Source organism: Amphiura filiformis, chromosome 18, assembly GCF_039555335.1.
Source record: "Amphiura filiformis chromosome 18, Afil_fr2py, whole genome shotgun sequence".
NCBI lineage: Eukaryota > Metazoa > Echinodermata > Ophiuroidea > Amphilepidida > Amphiuridae > Amphiura > Amphiura filiformis.
In genome coordinates this window covers 58457193-58474216 of record NC_092645.1, presented here as the reverse complement: position 1 = coordinate 58474216, position 17024 = coordinate 58457193, and the positions used below count along the sequence as shown (strand labels likewise).

Genomic DNA, 17024 nt, shown 5'->3' with positions numbered 1-17024 from the left:
ATATAGGTCACATGATTGCGCAATATTACAGATACTAATTGTTCCCGATTTTGCTCAAAAATGGGGTGGCGAGTCAATTTGATAAAAAAATTAGAACTCAAAAAATATGCATTTTAGCACAAGTTTGATACTATATCCCTGTAATACTGTATCATGGGAATAACTGATTAGTTTTTCTGAAGTCAGAAATGCAAAATCTGTCATTGTTTTCCTGATAATGAGCATTACAGTAGAGGCATATGCTTTTGACGTAAATAAAAATATGAGATCCATAATTGACAACATCATCACAACATATTTGAACTCCATTGGCACACTTATAAAGGCTCTGCAAGGCTCACATCATGTTGTAGTGCAAGTCTGATATCTGATTGGTGCACACACATTGAATATAGGTCACATGATTGCATAATATTACAGGTACTAATTGTTCCGTTTTTGCTCAAAAATGGGGTGGCGAAATCAATTTGTTAAAAAATTAGAACTCAAAAAATATGCATTTTAGCACAAGTTTGGTACTATATCCCTGCTGTATACGCCAATATTTTCGCGGGAATATATTTTCACGGTTTCATGTATCATTGACAATTTCACGGGTTGTTAAATTCGCGGTTGTGGATATCTCCTCAATAGAATAACATAGTAAAATGCTTAATTATCATGTTTTATGAGGGTTTTATTTTCACGGATGCCTCTTGATCAGCGAAATCCGCGAAAATTAAACCACCGCGAAAATTTCAGCGTATACAGTACTGTATCATGGGAATAACTGATTAGTTTTTTAAACATGTCGCCCTCATATTTTTTTTTTTTTTGTGATTTTTCGAAATGCCAAATTTGACGTAATTTACAGATTTCACAAATTGTTAAAAAAATTAGAAAAGAAAATTGAGAAGGAAAGGAAAGATATTAATGTTATACCAAAGTAGGAACTTATACTGTGCATAACTGATTAGTTTTTCAAGCCTATAGCTCTTGTAGTTTTCTTGTAATCCCGATTTTTATAAATGGCAGGAATTTTTACACACATCAAAATTTTAAGGGGTAGGGGAAACATTTTTACATTTTGCAAGTCTTTTCCTTAGTTAAAATGAACAAAGTTAGGTATCAAATGAAAGCCAATTAAATACTGCATAGACTGGTAGGTCAACCATCACTGTAGCACCTTCCTATCAAGAGTTATGATTTTTCAAATCATTTTTTTTGCCGAAAACGGCTTATTTTGGCATGTCAATTGTCACGAGGCATGTCATATTTGAATGATTCTGGGCATAAATTATTAAGTCAATCACAAGACAAATACCTGAATCCATCAAATAGTACCCTCAGCTGATATGTTAACATTTTAAAGGGCCATATCTATGTATATTGTAGACTCTATGAGTATACAAAGTTGGCATGTGAAAATTTTTGTCACCCAAAAAGTGCGTTTTTCGGGCAAAATCGGCCACAAATCAACATTTTGTAGCAAAACGATGTACGATGCATGCGTTTTTATAAAAAATCATGTTCTACAAACAATTTTACCCTAGAAAAGACACCTTAGAAATTTAACATGGCTATTTTCACTCTGGGGTGAATTTTTACACACTTTGGCAGTGAAACCTGCTTCAAATCTGAGACCATGTCATATATACATGTAGACGCTTTAGAGGATTTTTTCTTTGGAGGGGTGGTATACATAAAATGATTTCAATTTTTGTTTATTTTTGTACATTTTTTACTGTCCACAATCCATAGTACGTAAACCTGCTCATTTTTAACTTTTTCCTTATATTCCACTCTTCCCAGGTACACAAATGTGTAGCAAACATGCGTGTTGCAAATAATCATAATGTACACTACAGTACTACCCCCTTTTATTCCCACTGCCAACTAAAAATTAATGAAAAGAATCATTTACAAGTTTCACAGTGGTATCTTATGCAAACCCTTTCAGTTTCCTATCACAATATAAAACATACTACAATTAGCAGCTGGACAGCCATCCATTGTAGTTAGATTTGATACAATATCAACAGTTTCACACCCAAGTTTTATGCAAAAATTAAATTCAAACCATTTTTCACCTAGTGTAAGTTTTAACAGAGATCTGTGAAACAGTATGCGACTATGCGTGCATGACCATTTTGCTAGTGACATGGATTCACATTATATCACACTATTTCATTTTCCTATCTATCTCTAGGCCTTTATGAAAATGTATCAATTTTGTGATAATTACATGGCGCAAAAATTGCTCTTTTCAATGGCAATCATTTTGTGTTCTGAAAATCTTGTGCTTTACAGTTATCCCATTATTATGGATGGGACACCATTTGTACATGTAAAGTGTACCCTAGAGCTCTCTTCTTAATGATTTGTAAAGGGTCTGTGCCCAGGGTCTGTCCATCCATAGATCCACACAATCTATAGTCCATCTCAACTGTCCCTTACAGATTTGTTTTAGAGGAACTTAAATATTAGTAGAACCAGCTGGCTCCATTCCACATATTTTATGCACAGAATAGATAAACTGTCCCAGTCTGTAATACCATAGGAAGGGCTCTTGTAATGTCTATAAAGCCAGCAACAAACAGCTGCATTTCAAGTTTCTTTTTCCTGGCATTCATGAAAATTTAAAATTACAAAAAAAACATGTATTGAATCCAATGTTTGACTTTTCTGCCATTATAGAGTTCTTTTAAAAGAAGTGAATGTCTTAATTTTGAGAGACAGGTAATCACGCTGAGTCATTGTGTTGGAAAATGCCCCCCCATTGAAAACAAGGAAGCAAATTCCCAATTCAAATGCTACTTTTACCTTCAAATCATCAAAATATGCAAAACCATTTCTGGTTGCACTCTATCATGTCTATGGTTGCCTATAGGCTTGGCCACAGCCTCAGCCTGCCTGTGTGTTGTACCACAGACCACAGCACAGACCCTACACTGTTGTACAGCAGGGAACCATTTATTTACCATATGGGAAATTCCCTTTTTATGAAGGTGGCTTTATCTTGCCCAAGTTATTGTTTTTGATGTATTTTCAATGGGCAATGTAGGCCGATTCGATGAAATTGCTTTACTTCTCAAATCATTCATTTTTTATTTCAATCATTTACATGTATGTGTCTTGTTTTCATAGATCTCAATGGAGAAAATGTTCTTTCAAAATATGCACCGGTACAATGTAAACTGAAGAAATCTAACCATATCTTCGCATCTATACTTACATTAAAAAACAAAATTCTGCACATCAAATTAACACCGAGTGAGTGAGCGACATTAATTCCTTCAGCTACATCCGATTAACATATCCTACTATCACCCCATAAAACAAAAACATGTCTGACGATTACCACATCCATTTAAATCCCCCATTATGCGCGATGCAGATCAAATTTTATTTGGTTTGATAGACTGCCGTCGTTCACTCAACAATCAAATATTTTGCTAATACCGTACAAACTACTTTTTTTTATCTCTCTTGTTGCACAGTAAGCTGAAATGCCAGAGGGGATTATGTTAAAAAATACACTGTAAACATCAGCATACATGTAATATTGTCTCCGTTTGTTTTTACATCTCTGGATAGCGGGTACTCAAAACAATATTTGCAGTGTTCTTATTTTCGTTTCTTTTACTCTAATTATGTATTCACGTGAGGATTATACAAAAGTACCGGTAGTTAACAAGCATAATAATGTATCCTTTATTCTGGCATTGTATTTCCCCAATCGTCATTGTCAGATAGAAACACTATGACCGTATTATGTGCACAAAATTTGGTAAACCCATAATATTTTACAATCAAAATAAGAAAGCTTAAATCCGTAATTGATACAGTGTATGATGAACTACAACATAGCATCCTGCACATTAAAACTAGTCAACCAAAATGAAAACTCTCTTGAGTTTTATCTGGCAAATTGATGTGTCTATAGAGCTCTGATTACATTCCATGCAATCCTCTTTCCTTTTTTTGCTAGGCACGAATGCTGACATGCATAATTTACCGTTTTACCTTTTTTCAAAAACAGATTTCATCTGTTAGTATTGGATTAATTTAAGACTACAATTCTCTCTCCCAAACAAATCATTTGATTCTTGAAGGAATGTTTGCAACAGATTTGTCAGCTTGTTCATTTTTGTTTGTTTCCCTGACTGAACTGAATATTTCATTAAGCTCAGTGTTATTAGAGAAAATGTTAATTCAGTGCCTATATATTTTGAGTGAAAAATGAACTTGCTTTTTTAAAAGATACCAAGTTAGTAGTAGGCCTACATGCATTTCCTGTTATATCTTTTGTATGGCATGGAGGGTGATACTTGGGGACAAAAATTGTTGCCTGGTTTCATGATTATCTTGTCCTCAATCAAGGATGTGGAACAATAATGCCTGTAGCCTGCTAAATTTCACCCTTGATCAACATTATTGCGAGCTTAGTACCTTGACTGGAACTTTATCCAAGTCCCAAGATTTTCCACCCTGTAATGGTTGTATTCTGTTTCATGCATCTTCAGAAAAGGGCGATATCAATTTTAAATCCAACAAATTCTATCCGCATTTTCTTTTCTTTTCCCCTCCTGTGTATCCATGTAACCAATGTAATAATTCAACTATACATTGAAACCACAGGAAACATAATTGTATGCAATGCATTGAAATCCAGGCAAATTCTTTATTGTGGCTTTGCTTACCATGTGACTACAATTTAAATGTCCTTACTTTATGCACTCTACAAAACACTAACACAAAGGGCTACCAAGGTCAAGCTGGCTATTTGTGTGCTGTAAAAATGGAAATTTTTCATGTGCCAATAATTTTCACCATGATCTAAGCTTGCACAAACTACGAACTATGACACAACTTTTTCTTTTTACTTAGTGTGCAAGTCTGTGAAATAAATGTGAAATTTGCCAAATACCGAAAAAAACATAAAATTATTGCAGTGTGAAAAAAAATGATATCACAAAAATTCCCACTTATTTTACTCAACACTGCCATTCAGGTCAACTATGGGGCAAATATTGCCAAACAAAATGTTGCCTTTGCAGGAAAACTGGAGGAAAACAAATTTATGGATACATGAACATGTACAAATTTAAGGGAGACTTTATTCATCCAGCCAGAGTTGATCAACAAAATATTGAAAGCCATATATTTTTTATTCTATTTTATTTGTTATAAATATGATTAATGGAGGTTTATAGGATTACTACATACCTTACGATATGTACGTAGGCCTATGTATGATGAAAATAGAAATGGACACAAAATGATTTTCCCTTTCCACAGCAACTTCCCAGAGAAACAGGGTAGGGGCAAGCCAGTTTCACTTATTATGTAGGCCTACTTCTGCATGTTTACTGAGTACTCTGTACTTTTACCAGGTATTACCTGGTAACCCACAGGTATTACCTGGTAACCCACAATCTGTTTCATCAACAACCAGCAGTCCAGCATGTTTCTAATGATGCTTAAAAAAATAAAGGGTGTGCTGTGTACTGGAAGTACTGAAAATGTTTTCCTGACCCCCAAGTTGCTTTTAAGATCACGATGGGATACATAAAATGTATGTAAAAGAAGTACATCAACCAGCAACTGTTACCAGTTGTGTTTCTACTGGCAGAAATACCGAGTGTCACACCGCATGGTCGTGATGGTCTACCTCACGAGGTAGATCACGGCTGCCGGTGGATCACGGTTGCCGGTGTCCACATTGCATCACTCCGATCCGATCTGTTTCCACTTAGCACATTAACCGGTAACACTCAATAAACTAAACTGCATCACCTGCTAACCTTTCCCCAGTAGAAACATATGAAGCTGTGTGTTTCTACTGGGCAAAAGTTGGTGGGTGATGCTTGTTTCATATTATTTTATTAGTCATTAGCTCTGGTTCAGTGAATATGTGACATACATTTGAGGACATCACAATTGAATATAGGAACTCTAGAATATTTCTCTGAATGTAGGAGCTAGTAAGTTGGACTACCCATTCCTGGAGACTTGCTGTGTAAATTGACTTCCCCAAGGCAAACCTCATCAAGGTGAGGTCACTCACTGAGTATATGGAGACTGATATTGTATGTATGATCTTTGCTGCAAGAATTGCAAATTAGGATATGAAAAATTGACAACAGCTTTATGCTATTTTTCAGTTAATAAATTTCTGGCTGTTTTTAATATCCCTTGATGTTTTAGGTATGTGTAGCTGTAGCAGTAAACAATGAAAGAATAGGCAAAATATATGAAGTTGAAATTATGAATGAAAACTTATTTCAAATATATACCTGTCTGAGATGGCTGTACCAATTTCGATCTGTTATTATCTTCCCTATTTACTGGCGTTTCTATGTTTTGATTTTTACTAGATCTATTTCCATGGTATTTGCACAATGATTTATTTTCCTTTTCATCAGATGAAGTTTCCAATCAACTGTTCAACTCATTCTGTATTAAATCCTGGCAATGGTTAATAATGCAATGCAAGTTTCTATGCAAACAACCAAGGTCCAGTTGGTGAAAAGAAAGGCCTTCACTTGGCTAAATCAATCCTAGAATTCTGTGGAATAACAGTGCACAGGTCACATGCCAATAGAATTACACAGTAAACTTGAATTGAAAAAGAAATCGGGGAAACCCCAGACCACAATGGATAATATGGATTACTGATATGGAAGTACCTGGCTACCTCCGTTCCAGTTTCAACTGCCCCACCCCCTACACCTACAGTGTGCATTTGAAAGGACTGCAACATATTTCACAGAGGTTTACTTTTTAAAATATTACAAATTTAAATAGGGGTACCATGTTTTTAAATGATATTGGAGAAAAATTATGTTTTCCCCAATTGCCAAAAATGTTGGTTGGTAGAGGATGATCAAAATTTTGTTTACTTTGATTCTTGATGCCATTGCCACAACAAAATGATCAAAACAATGGCTTCAATGCATGTATCGCTTTTTCAAATAAAATATTCATGGGAGGCCTATATTTTACCAATTTTGTTGGCTACTACATACTAGTATATCAGTCAGATGCTGCATTTAATGTAAACATGCAATAACATGTACACTGAACACAAACATTGAGTTACCTACCTTCAAAGACATTATTTTTCCAACCTACTGTTGTAACCTACTTTTGTGCAGGCAGCATTATTGCCATCAACACTAATTGGATGAGCAATTTTATATACCTGGGGCCCAATCAGGTTGTATTGTAACAACTCCTGGATTCAGGCGATAGGATCGGAAATAATGAAATCTAGACATACAGCAATGTTGACATCATGTTTTTTTTTTTCAAATCAAGCTCCTGGGTGCCTACATTACATTTTTGTATCTAGATGTGTAGGTCCATATGGATTTGTGTGTGCCATAATAACGTAAACAACTTGGCTTTGCAGGATTTTCTTTTCAAAATTCAGCAATGTGCCCTATTTTTTGTGGAAAGTTGGAAACGTAATTCCAGAAAGTGATCATTACAATGTACCTGATAGATATTTGAATATGATTTAAAATTCATCATAGAAATTCAACTTTGTGCATGAGAGCTCTTTGCCAAATATGCTCAACTCAACTCACAAAATTAAAGCTGTACAATTTGTATTGGCCCTACTATTTATTTTTTTGATAATCTATGATTTATAGGACCTTTTGATTTAACCATAGATTATCAAAAAACCTGCAGTTATAACCAGAGAATGGCTAAATTTAGTAACAACTGCTAGACCTTGTGAAAACTGTTAGACCTTGTGACAACTGTTAAACCCAGTGACTGCTCCAACAACAATTCGGGTGGAGTAGTCAGTGGTCACTGGGTTTTTAGCAGTTCTGAGTTCTCGCAGTACATGTACGTACAGTGTATGGCATGTTTCAAAAGCCCTAAAGCCAAGGCAGGGGCTAAGTTATTGGTAACCTCACTTACCAAAGGTAAAAAAATAGGACATGTACATGTATGTAGGCCTATACACAAGTCTGCATGTACATGTATACACAAGTCATGTCATTAATATTAGTTTTAAAGTACTGGTAGTTTGTTTGTGAAACAAAAAAAACATCTAATCAAAATGCTGCCAGCCTGATGTTTATTTTATTTAACTCTTGTACAAATATAACATTTAAATCATCTAGAAACTTGCAAACTTTATCTGTTGAGTCATTGACATGTTGCTACGTAGAAGCCATAGTAACATAGCATCTTGGCATTGTGGTGATTTAAAAGAAATTGTTTTTTAAACAAAGGTACCTATTGCAGGTTGGGTTCTTCTTCTTTCACTCTCACGTTAATCAGTGTAGATCAGTGCTTAATGATTGCCAAAAAGAATTGATCAAGCACTAATCTTTGTAGGCATGTTTCAGTTAATGCACTATCTTGACTTCAGACAGGAAGTGGCACCTGACCTATGTGTACTATTGGCCTACATTTAAACTTCCCATGCTTCATTTACATGCATGTACAAGAATAATACATCAAGTCATGAACTCTAAAAAAGTGAAAGTGATTGCAACCATGAATGAACAAGCATGCATCAGACAATGAATGTTTAGAACAAAACACATTACATTACAAGTATTATTGCTGCTATGTACTCCATGTCCAATGTACAATGTATAATACCATGTTATTATTACTGGGTACCTAAAAGCAAGAAGTCTTTCAAAAGCCTGTCTGGTGATTTCATAAGTCTTGCTCTTTAGCTGTACACATTGAAATATCATTTCAAACACATTAAAATGTCATTTCAAATGGGAATTTTCAATCCTGTAGAATAGATTATGCTTCCAAAATCACAGTTTCCTCTGGTCTGTTTATCATAAGGTCATGTTCTCCTTTCTTTGAGTACCCCAAAAATCCCCCATTGGAAAAGGTTGCCAATGTTACACGCCAATCACAATTTCTGTGTCTATAGTTTGTTCGACCTATATAATTGGCAAAAACGTTTTTATGCTGGACCCATTCAGATCCCATTTAGTTGAAATTTGCGGGTCCCAAATTGATTTTTGTGGGTCCAAATTGCACTTATGTACGGAACTTCAGAAACACCTGGAAATGTATTTTCAGTACTGGTGCAAACGATAAATATTGAAGTATGCCGAATTCGGCACCCAAAACTTACCAACGTTGAGTCAAATTACTGAGTAAAAGACGACTTACCGCGATCGGCCGCCTTTCTCATAAAGAACTACAATTACTACCCGATAACATGCACTACTTAAATCATCTAATTATTTGGTGATTTTGTTATATTTGCTCAGTTGAAAATACAACTACCGCGAAAACATGTTTTCGCAATGTCACGTTTTGTTGAGACATTATTATTGTAACATAATATTTGCAGAATCCAAAAAAAAAACCAAGTCAACCTCTTCCATAGTTCACCTCGTATCGCTGATCAAATATCTGTGCATGAAATAGCGATGAGGTGTATATCATGTTGCAGCTATTTTAGTAATCGTGTGTAATTTATGAATGAAAAGTTGTTTTAAAAAAAATGTGCTGTGAGCCGACTGAGCCGTTTGAGCTGGGTTATCGCACAATGGCGATCTATGATGATTTCTTGGATGGGATTTTTTCTGGGTCCAAGCACAGCCAGCTGGACCCATTCAGGTTACATAATCTTACTTTTTCCAGGTCCAGTGAGTTCAAAAAGTGTCCTGGACGCGAAAAACTGTGAACCCTGCTGCAACGCGCAACTAGCGTACATATATGTAAGTGCTGCGCCCAACTGTGTGCATGCCATTCTTAATATCCATACATGATATTTTGAGTCTCATTTTTTTACCAAATATATGCCGAGCAAAATCATGTTGTCTTTTGACTTTTGTTGATCAGTATTACCTAACTATGTGTGTATATGTTTTACAGCCATGACTGCCCCTATTTGGGGTAGGGCAACATTACTATAAAAATGCTTAGACAGTATGACAATTGACGGGACTCATTGATGGATGGCTATCCATGCCCGGACAGTGTGACAATTGACAACTGACAGACTCATTGATAGCTTACAAGTGCTTTTCTACAAGTAGGATTGGTTGTAAATTGCGAAGATTGCATACACGTAGGATGCAGTGAAGTTGGTTGATTTCATTTCAACTCAACATACAACATACATGTAGTACTTACATAGTACTTCAAACTTGAAGTTTGAAGAAGTGTGTGCAAATTCTGCTCTCAATGTTGCAGTGCTGCATTGACTGGTTACATCATCAATGTGAATAGTTCATAATCATCAAATGTGATGGATCATTGTGGAAATTTACGACTCCAATTTTGCAACCCACCTTAAAGGACTAATACCCAGAGCCACAAGTGAGCAAGCCAAAAGATTGATGACATCCTATTAAAGGGGGGTAACCAGTGTTCTTAGTCGGTTAATTAACCTCAATCTTACCGGTTAATTAACCGGTTAATTAACCGCATCATATTTAACCGGTGGTAAAATAGGTTAATTATGAATTTTGAATAATTGTGATGCTTTTTTAAGTTTTAACATTTTAATATCACTTCATTCACTGGAAATATTAAAATAGTATTCTTCTTCTTGTTCTCTAGTCCTAGAGTGTCATGCAGCACATCATAGACCATATGTAGACTATATCATGGTCTATGAGGCATGATCACATGTACAAATCCATGGGGGTACCGGGTGGTTCTTTGACAAATTTGGTACAGGGATGTGCCATGCAGACTTTTGGATGCTGACTTTCTCTATACCTACCCGTTGCTGCTATCAGTGTACCAATATTTCACAAAAAGCACCCAAATTTGCTTATAATTGGGCGCTTTTAGGAGCATAATGGTCTCCACTGAAAACCCACCCATAGATAAGCATAGGGAAAGTGTGCGATTTTTTGAGAGCAAAATACACGCGCCAGTTTTCTAAAATGCGTAATTTGCGCTTTTTTTCCAAAATGCATAAATTCTCTCCCCAAAAAGTTTGGATTTGCAATATTAAAAAAAAAATTGAAAACTACCTATCCAAGCACATTTTTTGACCAAAATGTAGGTTTTAAAAGTCAAAACTTCAAGTGTTCCTTACAATAATTTTCAAATTTTATATATCATACAATGGCCAATTCTCTAAATCTTGTGCAAAAAGTTACTATTTTTGCCTGTTTTGTCATACATACGGTTCAATGAAATATGACATTCATTGCTAAAGAGCACTTACAAAATGATATGACCCAAAATGCGCAAATTTTCTGCGCTTTTTGCACCTTACCCATAGATATACCAAAATTGCTGAAAGGGTACATCCCCAAACCGAGGCACATCCCGTACACATTCAACCAGGCAGAACGCCACCCCCACCACCTGTTGTACAAGTAACCAAAAATCCACAGCAGAGTGAGCAGATTATACCATTTTGCCCAGGATTGTTTCAACCAATAAATAAAAAGTTGATAAATATAAAGTTGTCATTGTGCGCCTGTGTCAATGAATGAATTTTTTTAAACAGGGTGAACTGACATTATAAGTTTATCATGTTTACCGGTATATGAAAATAACTTTTTAATTTTAAAATTTTAAAATGGAATGTTTTAAAGCTAAAGGTGGACAAGCACACTTCATCTGCTCATGTTAAATGCTTGCACAATGTTCTTGTATGATGGCATATTGAATTCCGAGCTCGGATTTATATATTTTACAACCATAATTAACCAATCTAACCGGTTAATTAACGTTAATTAACCGGTTAATTAACCGCCATTTATAATTAACCGGTTAATTAAGAACACTGGGGGTAACCCTATTGGTTTTGGATATGGATTGTCTTTAAAATTACATAATAATATCAAATATCGCCCCCTTTATGCTGCTTTATGAAAAAACGAGAGCATTTTCAGCGTAAATGTGAATAAATAGCCAAATTTGCAATCCAATACCTGGTATACGTGAATTGCATTCTGGGCAGGCAAGCAACAACAACCAGTGTTCGAAATAAGCACTTATCCTCTTGTCCTCTTGTCCAAAAATCACTGGGGACAACCATATTGAGCTATGTACTTATCCCCTGGACAACCACTATATTTTACCTCCATAAGTATGACACATTTTGGGGACAACCAAAATGTATTGAGGACAAGCAGAATTTATGCTTTAGTTATCCTCAGGATAACCTCTATATTTTCCTTATTTCGGACACTGACAACAACAATGCCCGTTCGTATGACGAATGCTGACATGACATGCTGTACAATGCCCGGCTCGTATTGAACGGAAAATATTTGTTGTTTTTTTCGCACCGCTTCAGAAAAAAGGAAACAAAATATATTTCACCTTGCAATATGTACATTTCAAATGAATATAAAAAGGTTTGGGTTAAAAATGGAGAGGAAAAAAATCTTCCGATACCGGATTTTGAACCGGGTACCTCACGGGTGAAGCATGAGGCGCTAACTAATTGAGCTATTCGGCCCGCTACGTCCGATGTGGAAGTTTTATAAATATATACGGCGCACCGTCTCCTAAGCAGTTAGTGTGGTTCGCTTTTTTCACAGAATGTGTATGACGCGAAACCAAAGTAGCTGTTGAGGGGACTCATGATTCGCAATTCATTCCCTACCCATAAATCCGAAGTAGGCCTAAGTTTTAGTACTTACAAACTGGTAACCTGTAAAAGCCGCTGTGTTTCATGATTTCTTCGGAAATACATCGACTTGGAGCGTCAAATTTCAGGATAGTAATGAGAAAAATAGTATCTATCATATGATACCAAAACCTCATCAACAATGAAAAAAATCGGGGGGATGATGCTGTCGATCGGGTTACGGACCTTTAACAAAACTAGTTTCAGTCATTAGAAGGCTACCCCTCCCTTCCTGCCCAAAACATAAATATGAAATGATGAAAATACATCAATTTTGCATCAAAATATTTTACCCTACTTTTTACACACACTCCTCCTCCCCATTAGCGAAACTAGTTTTGCTTCATCAATATTTGGTATGTTCCCAAAACCTTCAAATTAGCGCAATCGATAAGGTGTTTGACTATGGTGCGAGAGGTTGTGGGTTCGCACCCTGGCAGTGGTTAGTACGCTCTCCTGTAAAAATTGAGTTAGCTTGAAATTCCCCTGGAAAAGGAACTTGTTGCTAATAACGGGAACATGTGTCTATAGTAGGAATTCCAATTGAATGAACGCAGCTTTCAACAGTTGTATTCCATCCAACAGCGATCGTATATCACATATTAAAACTACAACGCGAACGCACATCCTTGGATACAATGCTAACCAATCACGAGTGCGTTGGCATGGTTGGATTCACTTCAGCGTTACTCACGCACAATCAAGACACGCTGGCGTACATCGCAAGACTGTACGCATAAAAAAAAATGTCACGCTATTGAAAGCTGCGTTCATTCAAATGGAATTCCTACTATAGTACCCATCCTCGAGTCAAGTATGTACCCATTTCATTTCAACCAACACCATGTATACTTACTTGACATAAAATGTGCGGAGAGCAAATATGGCATGGCAGCAAGAAAGTGGTATTTTGAAGGCCTGAAGGATCTCGTCCCATTGTTCATCATCATGAATCTGCAAAGGGAGGAAAAAATGAGAAAAACATGTTTTTGTCATCTTAATGCTTGTTATCATTTCACTGCCTGAAAAAGTGTGTGAATTCAGCCTTAAAAGGTCCAAAACATGGTATAAATAAATAAAAATGCATAAATGCCACCCCCCCTCAAACAATCTTCAAACATGGATTGCGATGAAGCTCCACTGTTGTAATATACACACCTGTACATGACACACGCACCCCCACCTACAGCTTACACACTCATTCAATTACGGACTTTATCAATATCCCAAAACACTAATAAATGATAGTACCGAGTCAGTAAGTACACTGTATATTTTGTAAATAGACAAGTGACTAACCACAACAATCATCCTCCCAATCATCACTACTGAGCACAAAATTACACTCTCTCTACTGTATTCATTTACTACAGGCATTGATATTCACTCACATCTAGACTCAACTTAGCTGATGACCTACATGTAGTGAGGGCAGCATGAACATGATTACAATGGTGTGTTCATCAGCTGATCAAGCTTGGGTCTTGGGGCGCCAATAGCCATCTCTGAACTTCTGAAGAACACTACATAATGTTCTGAAGTTCAGAGATGCTATTGCCTATTCTGGAAGCCCAAAATCCAAGTACCGTACATGAGCAGTATTAAGGCAAAAAAATGAAACTAAAAGTTACAGTAAATTTTTTATTACTTCCGTGGTCCGAATCACGCAGATTGGCTGATCAACGCACTTGACAACAAGCCGGTTGACCCATTGGTCGTCGGCGCGGCGCGGAGTAGGCGAACTTGTCACTTCTACGCGATCGCAATTCACCAGTAATAAAAAATTAACTTTAAATACCTTTTATGAATTCTGACTGACCCAAAAATAGGAAAATATAGGTTCACTTTTTCCATATTTTTGGTGTAAAATTTGCAAGATGTTTTTCATGTAATTGTACAGCAAAAGCCTGAATACATCTCCAAAACAAGCAGACAAATCATCGTTTACAGTCGTATTTTGCAGGAACTTGTGTGTTTTTAATATCGTCTGTGGTGGCAAAATATTTTTGAAAAAATTGAGCGACCGACCCCGACTTTGAAACTTAAAATGGCTAGTCTCTCAAGCTATCCCTAGTGCGTAGGATCTTTCTTTTTTTACTTTTCAAAATAAAAAAGAAAAGGGCCTCATAGCAGCAAAAACAGTTTAAAAAAAGCATAGCACATAGCATAGCTTTTTGTCAAATGAAGCTTTGGGGGTCCTTACTGCGTGGAAAAGTATTATGATTCAAACTTCTATCCATTTCAATGCCTAATTATGGTAGAATTTCACCAGATTTTGTTGTATTTACCACAAAAATGTCATTTTCCACTCAATTTCTGTGGGCGCCGCCATGGTAGTAGTATTAGTATAGTCATAAATCCCTCCTTTCTACAGGAGCACCATCGGGAAATTGAACATGATTTTCAAGATTTTTTCATCAATTAACAAAACTTCCAATGAATGCCCCCCTTTTTTAAAAATGCAACACCCCCTGGGCATTTATTACAAACAATACGGTAGATGCTTACCACAATGAACACTTATTTATTTATTTTTATTTTATCCCACCATCAAGTAATTCAAAGATTCTTGAAAACAATTATCTTGGTTTTTTACAGCGTGTTTCTACTGAGCAGACGGTTGCGGGTTAATTCGAGTTAATTGGGTGATGCGAGGAATACGCTGTGGTAACGGCCCCAGCAGAAACAGATCGGGTGAAGGTTAATGCGCGGTAATGCGAAAGTGAATCCGTCAACCACCTATTGAGGTGGTTAATAGTGGTTAATACGCTGTAACGCTCGCAGTAGAAACAGTACGGGTGACGATTTTGCGGGTGACACCGGAAGTTAGCCTATTATAATACAGTGTGAGCATTCAAAATCTGACCTTGAAAGGTCACAAAAACTATTTGCTGGACTTCCGCCTTCCGCACTAAATATGTGGGTAGTGAATTGTTACCCTGCATTAACAGCGCAGTAGAAACGACCCAGTGAATGCGAGAGGATTGAAATGCGGGTGAAGGTGAATTTGCGGTAATGCGCGGTGCTCAGTATAAACACGCTGTTAAATATCACACAATTTTAAAATTATATGGTAAATTGGGATAAATTGAGGCTTCGATAATGGTACCTCGAATTGATTATTTGTTCATCAGAGAAAATTGGAATTGCGAAAGATGAAAAATTTTAATCTGTAGAATGTCAATAAAGAATGAAATTAAAACAAACACTTAAACAGCCATTTCTCAATGAAGAGCTGATTGATACCCGCTGTACCCACAAAATGTGACAAATTTTGATTGTTTATTTATACATGGTCAATCTATATGCCTGTATGCTTCTAAAGGCAAGTGCTTCATTTCATTTCCTACATGTATTGTTATTTTGTTTGACACAACCTGGCATACACGTACATTGTAGCCTTGTAGGATGCAGAATTTTATACCCTTGAAAATGGAAATCTGATTGTGTGATTGAAATATTGTACAACTTTTTTTTTCACTACTTTGTGCAATATGTACATTTGTTGATGTACTGGTGTATGTTCAACTTTTCCCATAAAATAACCAGTTCCAAACTGCAAACTAGTGATGCATCAAGATCAGGAAAACAAACAATGTTTTCTACATGTATACTTCATACCAGTGTTCGAATTTAGGAAAAATAAGTGGTTGTCCCACGGACAACCAGATTACAATTTCTGGTTGTCTGTCTAAGTTTTTGGTTGTCCGTAGGCCTACAAATGTGACTTTTGGCTAGATTTATGGTTGTCCGGCGGACAACCGAATCAGTATTTTTGGTTGTCCGGTGACTTTTTTAGTTGTCCCGGGCAACCGGACAACCAAAATTTCGAACGCTGCTTCATACATATATTATATGTAGGTTTTTGGTATGATGGATTGCATTATTGGAGAAACTAATAATGTAACATGACCATGTAAGACTATCAGTCTATTTATATCCATGGGTTGGCTACAAAGCAATTTGCTTTCTCAAATACTATGACACTGATAATTAATTTTGTGTAGTAGTACTAATATTAGGCACCGGAGTTTCGCGCGATTTAAAACGGCAAAATGCGCGGCCGGTTTTTTATAAATGCGCGAAAATTCAAGTCAAAAAGCGCGAAAATGCGTTTTCCAGTATTTACCCTGCTGCTAGTCAACCACTCAACCAGGAACACGGAAAACCATTGCAAAAACAATGCTAGTATAAGCTTCCAAATTAGACTTCTATTTCTTACCTTTTTTTTCTCTGCTGAAAAACATCACAAAGCAGATAATTATCATTTGTTATTTCCCTCTTCGTGTTCCGCATACAATATTTGAGCCTTTGCTACACTGGAAATTATAACCCCCCCTCCGTGTATATAATTTTATTCTGAAAACTTTTTAATACCGCAAGACGTGGGAAATCTCTAGCATGCCCAGAGTCGAAGAGTGGGAAACCCGTCCTCATA

At 36.4% G+C, this 17024-nt stretch overlaps 1 protein-coding gene across 1 annotated transcript in view; it reads right to left on the bottom strand.

The window, feature by feature from the left end:
* The window catches only part of LOC140138856 (uncharacterized), a 68874-nt gene that overhangs the window by 39203 nt on the left and 12647 nt on the right, over positions 1 to 17024 (bottom strand). Inside the window, 1 exon segment of the mRNA XM_072160635.1 lies at positions 13443 to 13540. Coding sequence (XP_072016736.1) covers positions 13443 to 13540 — 98 coding nt within the window.